Raw genomic sequence first — 16,398 nt, forward strand, 5'->3', positions numbered from 1 at the left:
TTAGAAATATTCAACAGTTTGTCATGATTAAAAATATTACCAAAATCGTTGGGTCACTTACTTTATTATACTGATATGCAAGATAAAAATCGATCTTTTTACTTATATTATAAATAGGCTTGTGATTTTTTTTTTTTTTGCCTTGTCAAAGTCGTCGAGATAAAAAGTATACTCAAATGATGAAATAAATCGTGTCAAATTAGTATTCAATTCTTCCATCAGGAATTTTGAGAGGCCTGTTTGTCTCGAAACTTGCTACAAAACAAAGATAATTTTCCAGACTTATTGCTTGAATATTTCATTGAATATGATGTGCTGTATTCTTGCAAAGAAAAAGTTGTAATCGGTGAGAAACTACGAGTCATACTCATCTCAAGTGGAAAACACGACTGCAAAATTAACAGTTCTGTATCGTGTACATCTCAGTAACCTTTATAAAACAAAATCCATTTAGTAAAAGCAAGCAAGCGTGTCCATCGTGATCTATATTAAATCCTTCAAAGCATTGACTTTTAAATTTAATATCGAGTACGAATTCATTTGATGACTCTGTTCGAGCAGTGAAATTCATAAATTGTAAAGGAGTCTGTATCAGTTATCTATTCACTTCCTCCGAGATTAGGTTTTAACATTGATTCAAAAGCTAGCATATAGGGCATTCCACGTTTAATCGATATGACCAACAATCATCCCTCTCTTTCAGAACCAGTTAAATTTTTTTTTATAATATTCATTCGTTCGTTGATAAGAGAATCTGTGATTTTTTGTAAGGATTTTATCGATCCAGTTTAACTTTTAAACAATAAATCATAAAAAAGTTTCATTCTCGAGTGAATTTTAAAGTCGTAATAAGCAAAAAATTATGGCGGTTTCTTAAAGTTGATGAAAAGTTAAAAAAAATACCTCAGTTGTTGAGTTATCTTAAGCCAAATTCAGCTTAGGAAGGAAGTAATTTTTTATTGAATTGAATTCTGGAAAATGAAACAATAAAAAAAAGAACAAAAAACAATCAAGGGTGGATGTAATAATCACAAGCGTTAAATCTATCTCCGCCTGTAATCCACATGATTTTATGGTCCAGGTCCCTTTCAAAATTAGTTTTTCTCCCACGGTTTCACAAACGCGGAATGGAATTTATTAAAGGGTGGTCAGATAAAAAAAAATCGTAATACATAAATAATGCAATCAACAAACTCACAAGAAACGAGATCACAATAAAAAAAATCTGTTTGTCAGATGGGTTTTGAAGATTTTATCGGTTAAAACAGAGTCCGACTCATTAGCACATTTTTTTCAAAGAACTGTAATTTTTTTATTTTCCAATTGAATTTTCTTAAAATTCAAAATTCACTCGAAATCGATGTTTTTTCTTATTTCTGACGTTTTTTTTCTGTATGATTCACATTTCCGATTTATGTCGGAGCAAAACTGTGAAATTGTTGATTTTTCGATGTATTCTGTGTACTACTAACGCTTAAATGTTTTCGAATAAGAATGCACAAAGAGTTACACACATTCTTATCAACTAACCAAAACATATAGATTAACTTCGAAGATTTGAACCTGCAGTATTTGCAATTATTCGTAGATTGAGGATATTTTGGATTTGAACTACCATGCTTCAACATAATACTTTGTAGCATTTTTTTTTTTATCTATATCGATTTGGAATCATCGAATGTAAGATTATACATGCAAACAATATTTTCTCGTCATTTAATGCAGCCCAAAAACTCAAGAGTTAACATAGAGTTTACGTTAAAATCATTTTTTACAAGTAGTTTATTGAAAACATGAATTTTGGTTCAGGTATTCGAATTCTTATATGCAAAATGAAAAACAGACTAATGATAACATATTTAAGTGGATAAAAAAAATCTCAGGATCTCCATTATTCAGAAGTATGAAAAATACTTTCGATTCTGGTAGTGCGTACCTAATTGCATTTCATCCTGGATGAAAATATGCCTTGACCCTATGAAGAATTCGACTTATCGATTCGAGGGGTTCGAATCATCAGAGTTTTCCTGGATTTAAGTAATAAAATACTGATCATGTGAAGTGTTGCCAATTGAATTTTGGAAGAAATACATTCATATGTGAGACAACGTTTTTCCAATGAAAAGACACATCTTTAGAAATTCCGTGTCCTGATGTTCGGCCACGCTAATCTCCGAAACTGCTCAACCTATTAGAATGAAATTTTGTAAATGTGCATTACTTGGCCCAACGTGAGAGATTGGATACTTTTTATCCTGATAAATTACCCTCAGTATTTTTGATTGCAAATTTAAGTAGTTTTCATAGGACAAGGGGTCGTAATTCGTTCATAAGTTCCATAAGTTTTTAATAGATGGCGGTGTGAGTTGATCGATTGAGTTCCGCTAGTTTTCAATAGATGGCGGTGTGAGTTGATCTATTGACATCTGTATTAAGCATCTAGCACCACGCTCAAACGTCTCTTGTTATCCAGATTGCGTAAGTATTCAATAGATCGGGCCGTGTTTAAATTTCGAACGTTTTCATGATGCTACAATTTATTCTACGTGACTCGTGTTCTACAGATATAGGATATAAACAACGTGTGTGTTTCGTTTTTTGCGTATCATTATTTTGATCTGAGCCACAGTAAGGCGTGGCCGAGTTTGCTAGTATTATGTATATTATATAAATATTTTTTTTTATAAAATACTACAACTAAAGGCATCAATCGCATTTATTATTTTCAGGTTCTGGCAAGATTTCCCTAGAATCAGCCGTCTGCGCACTCTATAAATGGGACCTGCCAAATTTTCCCATCTACGAAATGAGCTCTGTAGTATTTTTCTTAGTACCAATGATCGTGATTCTGGTTCTATACACCGCGATGGGCTTACGGATTCGTAAAACCACGACAAACACTCTTGGCCAAAATGTCGACAGTCACATCCACGGCGAATCTCGTCAGATCCAATCGCGCCGAGGCGTCATCCGAATGCTAAGTAAGATTATTTTGGAATTCATTCATGCTGTCTGAATGTAGTAGCGTACTGGCTAGTTGTCAAAGCCATGGTATTACATTTGTGGCAGCGACACCCTCGTCACATTATGTAATATCTTTATAACTGCTTCGCGAACTAAAATTTAAAAAAAATAAACAATAACCATTTTTTTTCCTCCAATCATAACGGCGATCACGTTCAAGTGGTTGTCACAGAAATTGAAACTGTGAGTTTATTTCAAATTTGTTTAAAATACGTAATAGTTTTCAGCATATGGCCGTTCTTTAAAGGTATCGTTACTGTAAAAACCCAAAAAAGTGCTTTTTTGACTTTTTTTTATAGAGCAGAAAAGATAACAAGATGATAATTTTCAAACAATTTATCAGGCATATATCTATAGCATAGTACAAAAAATTATTATTAACAAATGTTAAAAAATGGCAACACTGAAACCAATTTCGTGAAACACGTTGAATTCTATGGCACGTAGAATAACTGGTGCAAATTTGAATGTGAAAAAAAAAATCACCTAATATAGCTGGTGAAATACGCAGTCAATTTTAAAATTTCACGAGTATTCGAGTAAAAGACGATAAATTTTCGACAAAAAAGGGCAATCATTTGTTAATGAATAATGTTTAAATTAACTAGTGGAAAGTTCATTTCACTAGCTATAAATATGTAGATTAAGTAAAGTTTTTTTCCAGATTTAAATTTCCACCAGTTACACTGCGTTTTTAAATATTTGTTGATAATAATTTTTTGTACTACGCTACAGATATGCCTAATAATTTGCGTAGATATTATTAAAAAAAAATTGTCACGAGAGCGCTTTTTTTTTTTAAGGTTTTTACAGCGATTTTACTCCTCAATCACATTGTGTAAGGCAGCTTCAATATTTTTTTGAGCATCACATATGAAGAAGATCGGTGTCGCAGCTTTAGAAACTTTTGCAAATAAAATATCATCAGGAGACATGAAAGAGTTGTTTGAAAGAAATATTGTGATACGATATTTTAAATAAAATACTGAGTTACGATCGATGTTCTTTAAAGAAAATATGATATACGATGCTAAATTTGATGCAGTATTTAGAGTGAAATATTTTCGAAATGAAAAAAATAAATCGTAACATACTCGTCACTCTTTCTAAAACTCATCTCATCGTCAGACGCACACACTGTGTACTGACGGATACCAAATCACTACTTTTAAATCCGCTTTTCACACACTGTGTATGTCAGACGGCTTACGTAAACCAAAGATTTCCCTCGAGGTAGCTACACTTGATGGGTGTAAGAAATAGAGTCGCGATGTTAAGCTGAGCGCTAAACAGCCACCCGAAAGGCGTTTCGTTCCAAGACCAGAATGGAATTGATTCTCCCTTGGGTAAGGACTTGGACTTTCGAAAACCAACAGTGGTCTGGAGACCTCAACGGTGGTCGAGAAAGCCAAATTAACCTGCTCAGTCTGGTCTTTGATCTCAAATGTCACGTGTCACTCCTTACAGGCGCTGTTGTCATCACGTTTTTCCTCTGTTGGGCACCATTTCACGCGCAGCGGGTGATTTACGTCTATACTACGGACAAATGGAACTTGCCTAAGGAGGTGAGGGAGCAGATCTTTGTCACGAGTGGCATCCTCTACTACTTTAGCACCACAGTCAATCCCATCCTTTACAACGTCATGAGTGCCAAATACAGGACCGCTTTTAAGGAGCTTCTCTGCTGTTGCTTCACTGGTAAGATCCGGTCAAAGCGCACAATCAACTCCAGTGGTGGTACACAGCTAACGCAAACCGGAAGTGGCAAGAATTCTTCCTTGGTCAGGTGAGATTTGATCCTATCTTTTGGCAAATAGTGAGGATTTCTTTCAACAAATATGTTTGCTTTTAGGAGCGGGTCGAAAAAATTTAACTTTTGGTTTGTGTGTATAGGATTCGTGTTTTGGCACGAGAATCCGGTAGAGAACAAAACGAAGGTGTGTTTATTCCTTTTCAATGTCAAACGACAAAGTTCTCTCTGTTATTCAAATTTTGGATTTTCAATACTTTGAATATCTTTCGTTGTGGAAAATATTAGATCGAATTATGGATCAATAGACCAATAAGGAAGCCAAAAGGGGTCTAAAAGCGAGAATATTTGTTGAATGGCCTCTAATGTGGTGCCACTTTGTCTATCAATCTGATCTACGTCTGCTTGTCGATCCTTAGAGGCACTGTTCACGATGCGAAGAAACCTGCTCAAAGGGATTCAGCACACAGTGGAATTCGTCGATCAGAAGGCCTTGACTCAGCAGAAAATGGTACCGAAAAACCTCTTCTCAATAACGGATCTGCAGTTGGAAAGAATGGAAACGGTCGACCGCCTCTGGAGCCTTGTGACTCCACTGCTAGCAGCAATTTGTGATTCCACTGTAGTCGTCTAGTTTGGAATAGAATTCCTTTATACTCAGGCACTTCAGATATATTGCCAATTATCGTACCTTACACGACTTGAGGGTCAAGTTATGATTAGATCTGTGTTACTTTTATTAAATTTTACACAAAATACTGTATCTTGTTCAGTTTGAATTGAAATAAGCAAAGTGTGTGATGTTTAAAGAACAGTATGCAAATATAATTTTGGAAACTTTATTTTAAATGATTATTTTTTTCTACAGAAAAAATCTAAATTCATTGTCGATCATTTTTTATGAACAGGTAAACTGATGGAGGTATTGGAAAGTGCCGATTAGTATCTTCGACGATGAAATATGGATTCACAGCTATGCATTGTATTTATATTACATCCACTGCAGTGGATCCAAAGAATTTTTGCATTTCAGAAACAAAGTACCAAAAGGCTTTACTTCTTACTGTAAGTTCAAATTCCCTACCTATGTCTGTATGAATTATTTTCAACATATGCACGACATGGATTTCAAATTCTTTATGGGAAATTATTGTTCAATGATCGAATTGTGAGACTAAGATTAGTTGTTTAGTACTTTTACCGTTTATTGGCAGATATTCTATTGGTCAAAGAGACATTTTCTTTATTGATTGCAAAAAATTATGCTTTGCGACGTTTCAATGGAGACCCCCATCATCGTCTAGCTATTGATATAAATACAGGATGATGATGGAGGTCCCCATTGAAACGTTACAAAGCATAATTTTTTGCAATCAATAAAGAAAATTTTTCTTTGACCTATATATCGACGAAGTCTTTACCTAAATACACTTCATGATCACGAACTTCGGAACCTTAAAAAGATACTCTATTCGGCTGATGAGCACATTTGTATATAATCAGATTGATTTACTGTTGCAATCACTATCACATGTCTATGAAATATAACTTTTATTTTCCCCTTGAAATACTAATGTTTTTTTTTTTTTTTTTTAAAGGTTTTTAGGTATTTAGAATGAATTAAAATATAGTGCTAATTTATTTACAGCACATCGGGATTTATTTTCATGCTAGATATGCATATTTACTGACTTTTTAACAATTTTCGCAAAGCAATAAAATTTAACGAATACAAAACTGAATGCTTAGTCATAAAATGAACGGAATTAGTTTTAAACAAAACTCAACCCTGGAACCTTGGTCATTTTTATACAAACCAATTTGAATTGTTTTAATTGTTCTTGCTGCCAAAATTTCCTCTAACAGATTTTTATTTCATCGTTTTACACATTTGAGAATATCTGGTTAAAATAAATTATGTATTAAAAAAAGGAGAAAAAAAAAAAAAACGACAACAACAGTCTGGTTATAATACTTAATAAACGTTCCATTTTTATCTATTCCCCGAATAAAGATTGATTATTCTGTCGAGAATAATAAAAAGTATAGTGAATTGGTATTGTGAACTTACGATTTTTCATAGTAAAAACTTAAGCATCCGGTTTCAATTTTTCCACACAGCTTGTCGGTATTTTGTTTTCCTGAATATCTTAGCTTCAATTTTCGGTTTGATTTTTTATTTTCACAAATTTTGTTCAAAAGTTATGATGATAATAATAAAATAATAAAACAGTGAAACGATAATGCAAATAACTTGACTTTCCGAAAAACCAAAATTAAAGGGAATTGACTGTCTTTACAATTACTTTAGATACATTCACAATAGCATGGCGGTGAAAGTACTGGAAAAATGTTGTGATATTATATATAGAAAAAGAATAAATAAATAAAAATAACTACGTCAAAAGTGTTTCGTAGACGTATAATTGTTATTTTTGATGATAAAAATTGACCTGAAACACAATTTCACGTTATTGAAACGTAAGAATATTTTTCAAATCAATAAAATTTGGGCTCAACTTAATTGAAATAAATGTCTCCTTGAATTTGTTATTTTCGTCGCTCTCCAGGACGTTAAACCTCATATTTTACAAACAATGTTTGTGTGAGATTGTTGTTCATATTTCATTCTCAGAATTAAAGCTTTTTATAAGTCTGAAGGAAAATAGTCTCCGACTGTCAAGTGTAATAAATGCTCAAAGTTTCAAGTGAAATAATTCTGCAGCTATTTACGTCGCTTAAAACTGCTCTTTAGTTATAACAATGATGTGAAAGTTAATCTGCTTTGCCGAGTACTTGAACGGCCGGTCACCAGATAATTAACCGATTGTTTTTTTGCAGGTCATCACAATCTAAGTTCCATCTTCGATTTTCTTATTTTTTTTTATTCCCGACCTAAAACTTTATCGAACACGTCGTAATAAAAATTCACTGAAAAAACAGTCCTCAAAATTAACATTAAATACTTTTCCTTAGTGTTGAAAAATTTACTATCTAAAATACACGTAATTAAGATTTTTTGTTTTTCAAAATTCCATGTCTTTGCGGGATTTTTTGCTATCACATCGAACCAGATCACAATCTACTCAGAATTAAACGATCTACAAAAGCGCACGTTGCGTCGTAAGTGTAATTTGCACTGGTCAGTCGGTAAAGGTCAGCGAAGTTAATTTTTTTACCCAGAATTCTCGTTTTTTTACTTAATTTATTTTTCATAAATGACTAAACTTATTGTATAAAAAATGTGAATGACAAATTTGTAGGAAATTAAATTTTTCAATTTTGGTTGGCAGTAAAGAAGATGAAAAACAAAAAAACAAAAAAAAAGTCGTCCCAAACGAAGCACTGTAATTCAGCCTTATCAGGAATCAAGTAATCAAGATATGATTTTCACCCACCTGTCTTAAAAACTTGGTTTTAATTTTTGTGGAAAAAAAAAAGAAAAGAAGAAAAAAACTTCCAATTATCAATCCTATTCCGTCCCTGTAATTAACAAATCCGTTTAAATTAAAGACGAGAATCCTTCGTGACCTTTTGGAATTTCCTTCCATTTTGTAACGCGGAAACAATTTTATCGAGGTCCAATTACTTCCGTCTGGTTGGTCGAGCTTTTTGTAATTTTCAGCAGATTCTCCCTCGGGATCTTTATTCACTAATTACAAGAGCAAATCAACGGCCTTGTTTGGCTGTCGAATGAAAAAAATCTGCTCCATATTTACTTGTGATTGCGGAAATTGAGAAAATCACTGCCACGTTGTTGCAAACATATTTACGGAAGTACGCATAACGAATAAAAATTGTCAGAGAGTAAATTCAAACGAGCTTTGATATACGTGATTTAGAAATGTTTGGAAATTTTTTTAGGTATTTTATTAATAATGAATTTGTACGCTTTGTGTATGTATAATTGGAATATTCCGATTCAAATGGACGCTTTCGAAAAGTGGAATATTATACATATTTGGGTTGTTCCAAGAAAAAGTTGTTGTTTTCGATCTCACTCCTTCAAATCTTGGTATTTGATAGAAAAAAAGATAAGCTCTGCAGCTCAAGTCTGATGGATGATCTTTTAATTTTTATTCCCCATCGATTTAACGTCGGAAGATTTCATTTTGTTGTTCCAAGAAAAACTTGTTGTTTTCGATCTTATCCTCTCAAATCTTACCTACATTTTATACAAATGAGATATTTGATGTTCAGAATTTCGAGAGGTGTGATTCTCAAAAATTGTACTCAGAAAAATTTTCCGAATACTTATCAATGGTTCATGTGGATTTTGGTCTGCTGATTCAGAATATCGATTCCGTTTTTACGTATCACATCATGATTTATTGTTATTCAAATATACATGGAGAGATACTTTTCTCAGAATAACTCTATTTAAATAAATATTTTTATCAGCTTCTAGTAAATTCATGTTTACTTCGTTGGCACGAAGATGCAGACTTTGAGAATGTTGCTTGACAAGCTCAGAAAAAATTCCTGAAATTCCTTCAAAACTGTTCTCACTAAATTTTTAAGCAACGTAAGAGATCCTAATTGTAAAATCATTGTCTAAGAAATGTTAAGCAACTATAAAAATTGAGGTTCCAATTTGAGCCTGAAAGTTTACTTTATCTTAGATTATTATACAAAAAATAATTTTATTATAAGGATTATGCATTAAAAAAAAAATCGAATTCTTCATCAAAATTTTGCTTTTTAAGATATATATGAAAATGTCGATAAAATGGATAACTAGAGTCAATATCAAATAACTACGTTTATTTTTAGGATCTTTAACATCAAATCTTACTAAGGCTATTCAGAATATCAATGTTGGCCAGTGTAATCAAAACTTTAGATATTTAGTTAGTAGTTTTATTTCATTTAACCTGTAGTTTCCACCTATTTTCCATTAAACACGATTTCATCTAAATCTGCTGAATGTGATGTGGCGTATATCGTACGAACATCGTTTTATATCAAGTTTAGGACTATAACCTTCAGGACGATCAACACTCCATTAAAGAAACAATATTTCCAACTGAATTAAAAATTTTTAATAAGAACTTTCTGAATAAATATTGTTTGGTCTCGATGTCTTAAAAAACTTGAAGAGTCACCCTTTAAGGAAAACATCTTAAATTCTGGGGGTGAACCGCCAGCTTCGGCAATTGACCAAAAATTTTCGGGTTCACCCCCTACTTTGAGGGTTCGTTATCAATTTTTTGGTTGTAACCCCTATTACGAAGGTTTGCTCTCAACTTTGACGATCGCCGCCTAAAGTTAGCGGTGGATCGTCGGAAATCGAGGGTTAATTTTCGGGATTCGAAGGGCAACCCCCGTTATTTGAGGATTTATTTTTCAGGGTTAAAAGCGATCCTTTGACTTTAAAGGGTGTATCACTAACATCAGTAGTTATTCGCGATTCTGAGGATAATACTCTGGACTGGTTGAGGGTGTACCTTCGAATGCAGGCGTTGAATAACATGTAACTCGAAACATTCAGGGCGAACGTCAAGTCAGGAGGGTTATACCCTTACATCAGAATGAAATTCATCCAAGTTCAACTGAGGGTGTTGAACACTGATCCGACAGTATCGAGGATTCGTAGTGTTTGTACCAAAACAGGTAGTAAAAGTTTAAATCGACTTTTGGACTCTTGGAATTTGCCATTAACTCGAAATACCGTTTTCCCCATGCTTCGAGGGTGGGTTAAAATTCCGGACTTTAAAGGTTCCGAGGGTGGCAAATTCCGTTTTTTTTTTTTTTGTTCGCAAAATTTAAAGTAAAGAAATCAAACTTTTCCGAAAGTTCGAAAATAAGAAAAGTTCAAAAATCTGGAACACCGAAATTCCGAATGATCGAAGCTTTTCAGTTCTATATAAAATTTCATCGGTTTGATCTTTCTTTGTTTTGGATTTTTGATATTTTCATGTTCAAAATCCTGGTCATTTTGATTTTTGGTTTTTCTGATTTTTTCAATTTTGGAGTCTTACTCTATCGCAACTTGAATTTTCGGAACTTTGAGCCATCGAGTTTCCGACCACTCGAAACTTTGATGTTTCGTAAAAGTTTGACTTCTTTACTTCAAGTTTCGCCACCAAACAATTCGGAATTAAGCGCTTTCGGAACTTTTCAAATTTGAAACTTCAACCCCGCTCCATGCTTGCGTTGAAACTTTCCCCATGTAAAAGGTATATAATACTTAATACTAATACTTAAATATTAAATAATTTCGAATCATGTCTTTATTCAAAATCCTGAGTTCACCCGTGAGTTCACACCGAAATTAACCCTTGAGATCAGGGTTAACCCCCAGGATGAGGGGTCCACCTCTTTGCGAGTCTACCTTCAAAGTCAAGAGTACCCTTCATCTCACAGGGCTAAACCATCAATTGTTACCAATTTTCATGGTGATTAACCCTCAATTGTTGAGGATTCACTTTCAAATTTTACGTCTGTTCTCCGCAAAGTTTTGAGTAAATCCCCAAAAATAGGGGTAAAGTTCACGAAATTGGGGGTTTGCGGACAAAGTTGGGAATTGACGCTAGAAGTTTCTGACTTTTTATTACGAATGATTACATCCTCACTGAAGAGTTAAATTTCAAGTTTATAATGACAAGACTTGTGTGTTAATAATTAATTTGTCATCTTTTGTCGGAAGTTTTATCTTGAAATTTGATCAAAGATTCTGCAATTTTGTGACATTCCGTAAAAAGTAGATCGTGACTTCGTTAAGTTATTGAAAGAGAAAAGAAAATTAAGAATTATAAAACGCCGAAACAGACCATATTCGAAAGAAATAATTAAAATAACGTTTTAAAATTAGCGGTGAACTAGATTTTTGGACTTGAGATTTTCAGAGAAAATCTGACCCCGATTATTCTGTCTTGAACTTGAAAAGTTCTTGAGATCACCGAAAAAACACAAACTTGAGCTTTCGCTAGACGTTTAAGATCCAAGATCTTAAGAATCACCTTTAATCACTCCCTAGATTTTGATATTTTTGGTATCAATCGATTCTCTTCTTCGTAACTCAAAACCTAACAAATTTGAAGGAAATCGATTAAATATTTTCGAAACCGTTTTGATTTATAACAACCCTCATTTGGCCTAACTTAATTTATTTAGATACAATCCAATCTTGCACTGGGATTAAGAAATAAAATCGTTAGTTTAAAAAAAAAACTAGCTTTACAAAAAAAGTTAGTAAGAAATTAAGGTACAAACTTGCATTCAAGATTTTTAATTCATTAAATGATTCACGGCATAAACATTTCTCTCAAGTTCAATAAACATTTACGTCAACTACTGACTGGGATAACAAAGTTGAACTAATATTACAGGAGACACGAGTGACCTCTTAATCGATTTTTAACATCCTAGGATATTTACTCGCTCGATAATGCTGTGCGTTTGCTTGTTGGGTGCCAGACAAAAAAGGAAGATAGAAAGAAAAAAAAAAAAACGTCAAGGGGGAAAAGTAGTTGAAGAGGATAGATGAAAAGGAAATGTCTGCTACTCGATGATTTTCCTCTCCAGTGCGCGGGTCCCTTCCTCGAAGTTTATACGCTACGACTATCTACAAACCGCTGAGCCGCTTCCGACTTCGTCGTTCCATTACGTTGAATCACAAGCTATGCCTGGGATCAGTTAAGGGCGTGAGGAGTAACCAGGGGTAACTGTGTCGCAGAGGCAAACAAAAAAAAAAAGAAAAAAAAAATGGCGAGAACTCAGGATCTCGTATTATCAGAAGGAACAACATAAACTCTCATCTAGCAATCCAAGACCGTCGAATTGTAATTTTTTCAGGCATGGAGTTCATTCTAGAAGTGGGAACGGAAAGGGGTTGTTTATTTGCTGTATCACGGTCACATGGTATTTTTATTAACGTTAAATCTTAGCACTTTCGAAACATATTAATCTTATTTATACAAATTTTTCCAATGAAACCTCAAAAAATAGCTTCAAGTTCAAGATTTGACTTATTCATGATGGAGATTGGATTGATTTATGTAACCATTTTTTTTTTTTTTGGAATGTAAGGGATCGCTGTGTGAATCAATCTAGATAACATTACTTATCTAAGATATCAGTTTTCAACCTCTGTAAAAAATGAAAAAAATTTCCATACCGTAGGGCAGGACGACCCTGGGATGAATGGAATTAATGATTCTGAAAAGGAAAAAATCTATTTTCGACGCAATGCAAAGAGGTAAAGTGTTTTGTAGACATAGACACGCAGAAGATTCAAGACAATGAAGCTACTGACTCGATAATAATCTTCGAAAGTTTTTAATTTGATTCCTTCCTAGTCTTCGCTTACCAATAATATCCAATCTGTAGATGTGTTTCGCTACTTTTCTCAGATCGTTCAATTATTTGTTATATCGTTGGTATGATATTTGTTATATTTGTTATTCACATGTTTGCCATAAATTATCTGGGACACGTGTAAGCAGTTAAAAAAAGGATATTTATGAATTTTCCAACGAACAAAGCTGAGATGATGAATAAATTGCGATAGCAAAGCTGTAGCATTGAATCATTTGCAATTCTGAAATCTAGAGATGCAATTCGAGTCTGTGAATATATTTTATCAGTACATTAATTTCCCACGGGGATTATTATAATAATACCTGATATTCTTACGGCGTAGCTACAGCAAAATACCACTACTGATCAACATGGTGCGAAACTTTGTTAGAATTACTCTCGTCGATCTCCATAGCATGAATATCATTATCTGTATTGTACGAATTAAATTTTAGTTCATTTCAACGCACCAACAATAGCTAACACATGTGACACCTACATTGAAATTCAACTATCATCAATGCAACTGTAGAATTCAATTTCTCTGCGTTCATTTTGAAGTATAAAAAAAATTGTTCTAAGCTTTAAGATGGCGTCCATGGAATTTGCACTTTGTTTCCATTACCTTGGAAACCTAAAGACTCCACACGAAATATGCCTAAAACGTTTTTCACACATCATGGGATACAAGCGGGTTAAAGGAATGGTGAACTATCTCCTTTCCACAGTACCTTCTCAACGATGGTGTAGGGTAGGTGATCGCCAAACTTCATTTCCTTTTCTGGAGTCGATGCGATCTCAACTTACCAAATGTCATCCTGAACTTGCTCTTATATTCGGTATAACGGCCCGTTGCCTAAAATTGGAAGCAATGAAGATAGAGAAACGATGAAAAATGAAGGTATACATCGTTATTCCAGGCTCACGATCTAGAAATCGATAAGTTTTCTTCTTACAAGATAGGAATCTACTTAAGAATTCTTTCTTGGCCTCGATTATGGTGAATTGAAAGATTTTCTTGAACATGAAGATCAACGAGGCGTTTTCTACACTTCGTAACCAGGTAAAAAGAGTTTAGGTTACCTTTACAGCATGGCTTTTGATACATTTCCTTTGTATCTAGTTTCGTTTTGGTTGCATTGCTTGCTTGCTTTTTTCTATTTTGCTATTCTTTATGCGTGACAGATGTAAAATGAATACACAATTTTGCTGAATTTACTCAGGAATTACCCAACTGACTTCTATGCAACTTTTTTTTGTACGGCACCTTTTCACGTGCGTAAGACCTTCTGAGATTTCATTTGTACCTTTTGTTTATACTTTATGTAACGAGCGTCTGTAGTGTTCCTTCAAGTACGTGCAAGTCCATTGTTTTATCACGTACACGTAGTCTTCATGGATGTGTTTGTTGATTTAATTGTTAGCTTAAAAAGTACTTCGAAACATTTACATTGTTGTTCTGTTTCAGGCGGTAAAGTCAAGTGACTCAAGCACACTAATTCCAATCAGTCGTTTTCTCTCCAGTGGAAGATGATGTCATAAATTTCACCAATGTGTTACGAAATTGACTAGAAACATTCTTAGACGAGTCCCAATTTGCCATACTTTCCTTGTGTGACTTAAATGTCACTTAGTCAATGACAGGAGCTCTTCATATACGTAGGTACAGAGTCAAGACTGAATTTCCTGAGACATCGTCATGGAGACGTAGTGGAAAAGTCTGAAGAATCCTTCGCTCAGGTCCTTGGTAAATTAGATTTTCAGTGCAGCGGAGCTTGAAGACGTTCGTTTAATTTTATATGAGAACCTTGTTGAATATTGCAATAACAACATTCACCCATTCGCATGAAGCTAGTAGTTTCTTTCCTTGGAAATGTTACTCACGATCAGTTTCCAGAAAAATAGAACGCTAGAAGCGAGGGAATTTCAGTTGTGCATGAACTTGCTGGAAAGCTTATAGATCTGCTATTATACATAACTTTGTAACTGTTTTTCATTTCTTCTGCATTTCGGCCTTGAAAGTGTTTACACGTGTTTTACGTACTACCATCTCTGTTGAAGTATCTACGTATTACCGAAGAAATTTGTTGAAATGAAAAATTAAAAGAAAAAAGAACTGCCTTATTAATACTGTGTTTGCACGTTACGAAAGGCAAACTAAATAAACGCAGTGAGAAACAAGACTGGACTGTTAAACCATAGTATTAACATATATCAGCTTTTATGAATGCATCGCGTGGTTCGGTGTAATAGCTATTTATGTTGCATGCCCGTAAACCGCGTGTTTTTTTGGCAAGGATAACGATTCCAGAACGAGCTGAAGGCGAGCCGGAAGCGAGCAATGAAATTATGCGAGCCAAAAAACGGTTTACGGGCATGCCACATACAATATTTTTTACGGTAAGGGCATTGAAAAGCAAAACGAAGAGTGAGGTTATGTCGCGATCTGTTCGATGAAGCTACTTTATTCGGCAGTTTGGGATGCGCACTTCGAACTGCGCATCAAAACTGAGGAATAAAGACTTTATTCCGCAACTTTGTTCACTGCCGTATAAAGCGTCACTTTACAGAACGAAAACTGCCACAAAAAGTAGATTTTTCAATGCCCATGCCGTAAAAAATATATTACTTGCGGCTGCGTTTGTTTAGCTTTATTCTCTTTAGTCTCTTTTATTTATTCATGTTGTTGTTGTCGTCGTCTTGGTTGTGGGTTTTTTGCTTTAGCACCATCCTCATCAATTTAACTCCTCTCCCCTAGTATTTACTCCAAGGTTCTGCGTTCCATGAACGTTATTTGCAGTCATTTGCCATTTATATCGTTGCCTTCTCGCCTTGGCTTCTCTTGGGTTCATATCTTTCAGAGCCTCCGTTTTCTCAGAAAATGTAAGCCATGCAAGTCTTTCACGTACTCTTTGACTTCTTCCACTTCCACTTCCATTCTTCCTTCCCATTCTAGCCCCTACCTTTCCCGAACACCATGACTCGAGATTCATCTGCGTTTAGTGTCAGCTCCAATTCAAGAGTTCACATAATTTCTTTTTCGATCACGATTCCTCTTGCTTGGCCTCCTCATTTCGCTTATGTCTTACTCCTTTCCATGCCAATTTTTGCTTAACGTATTTCCGTTCACTCTAACTATGACTCTGACTATTCTTCCCATGAGTTTGCAAACTATCTTTCTTCCCTCCAATAATTGCCAAGCGCATACACATATATTCTATCTCTACAACCTTCTCCAATGTACCACTTACAATTAGTTCCACGAAGAAGAGGTACATATTTTACTACCCTTGTTAGTTAACACTCGGCTTGTGAAGTAATTT

The 16,398-nt window shown here is 34.3% G+C and overlaps 1 protein-coding gene across 1 annotated transcript in view; it reads left to right on the forward strand.

The window, feature by feature from the left end:
* The window catches only part of LOC124406630 (neuropeptides capa receptor-like), a 30,229-nt gene extending 24,587 nt beyond the window's left edge, over positions 1-5,642 (forward strand). The window contains exons 6-8 of the mRNA XM_046882150.1: positions 2,730-2,981; positions 4,492-4,810; positions 5,194-5,642. Of these exons, the coding sequence (XP_046738106.1) occupies positions 2,730-2,981; positions 4,492-4,810; positions 5,194-5,389 (767 nt within the window). The 3' untranslated portion in view covers positions 5,390-5,642. The remainder of the gene's footprint in view (positions 1-2,729; positions 2,982-4,491; positions 4,811-5,193) is intronic.
* The last annotated feature ends 10,756 nt before the right edge of the window (positions 5,643-16,398 follow it).

Source organism: Diprion similis, chromosome 1, assembly GCF_021155765.1.
Source record: "Diprion similis isolate iyDipSimi1 chromosome 1, iyDipSimi1.1, whole genome shotgun sequence".
In the NCBI taxonomy this organism is placed as follows: Eukaryota; Metazoa; Arthropoda; class Insecta; order Hymenoptera; family Diprionidae; genus Diprion; species Diprion similis.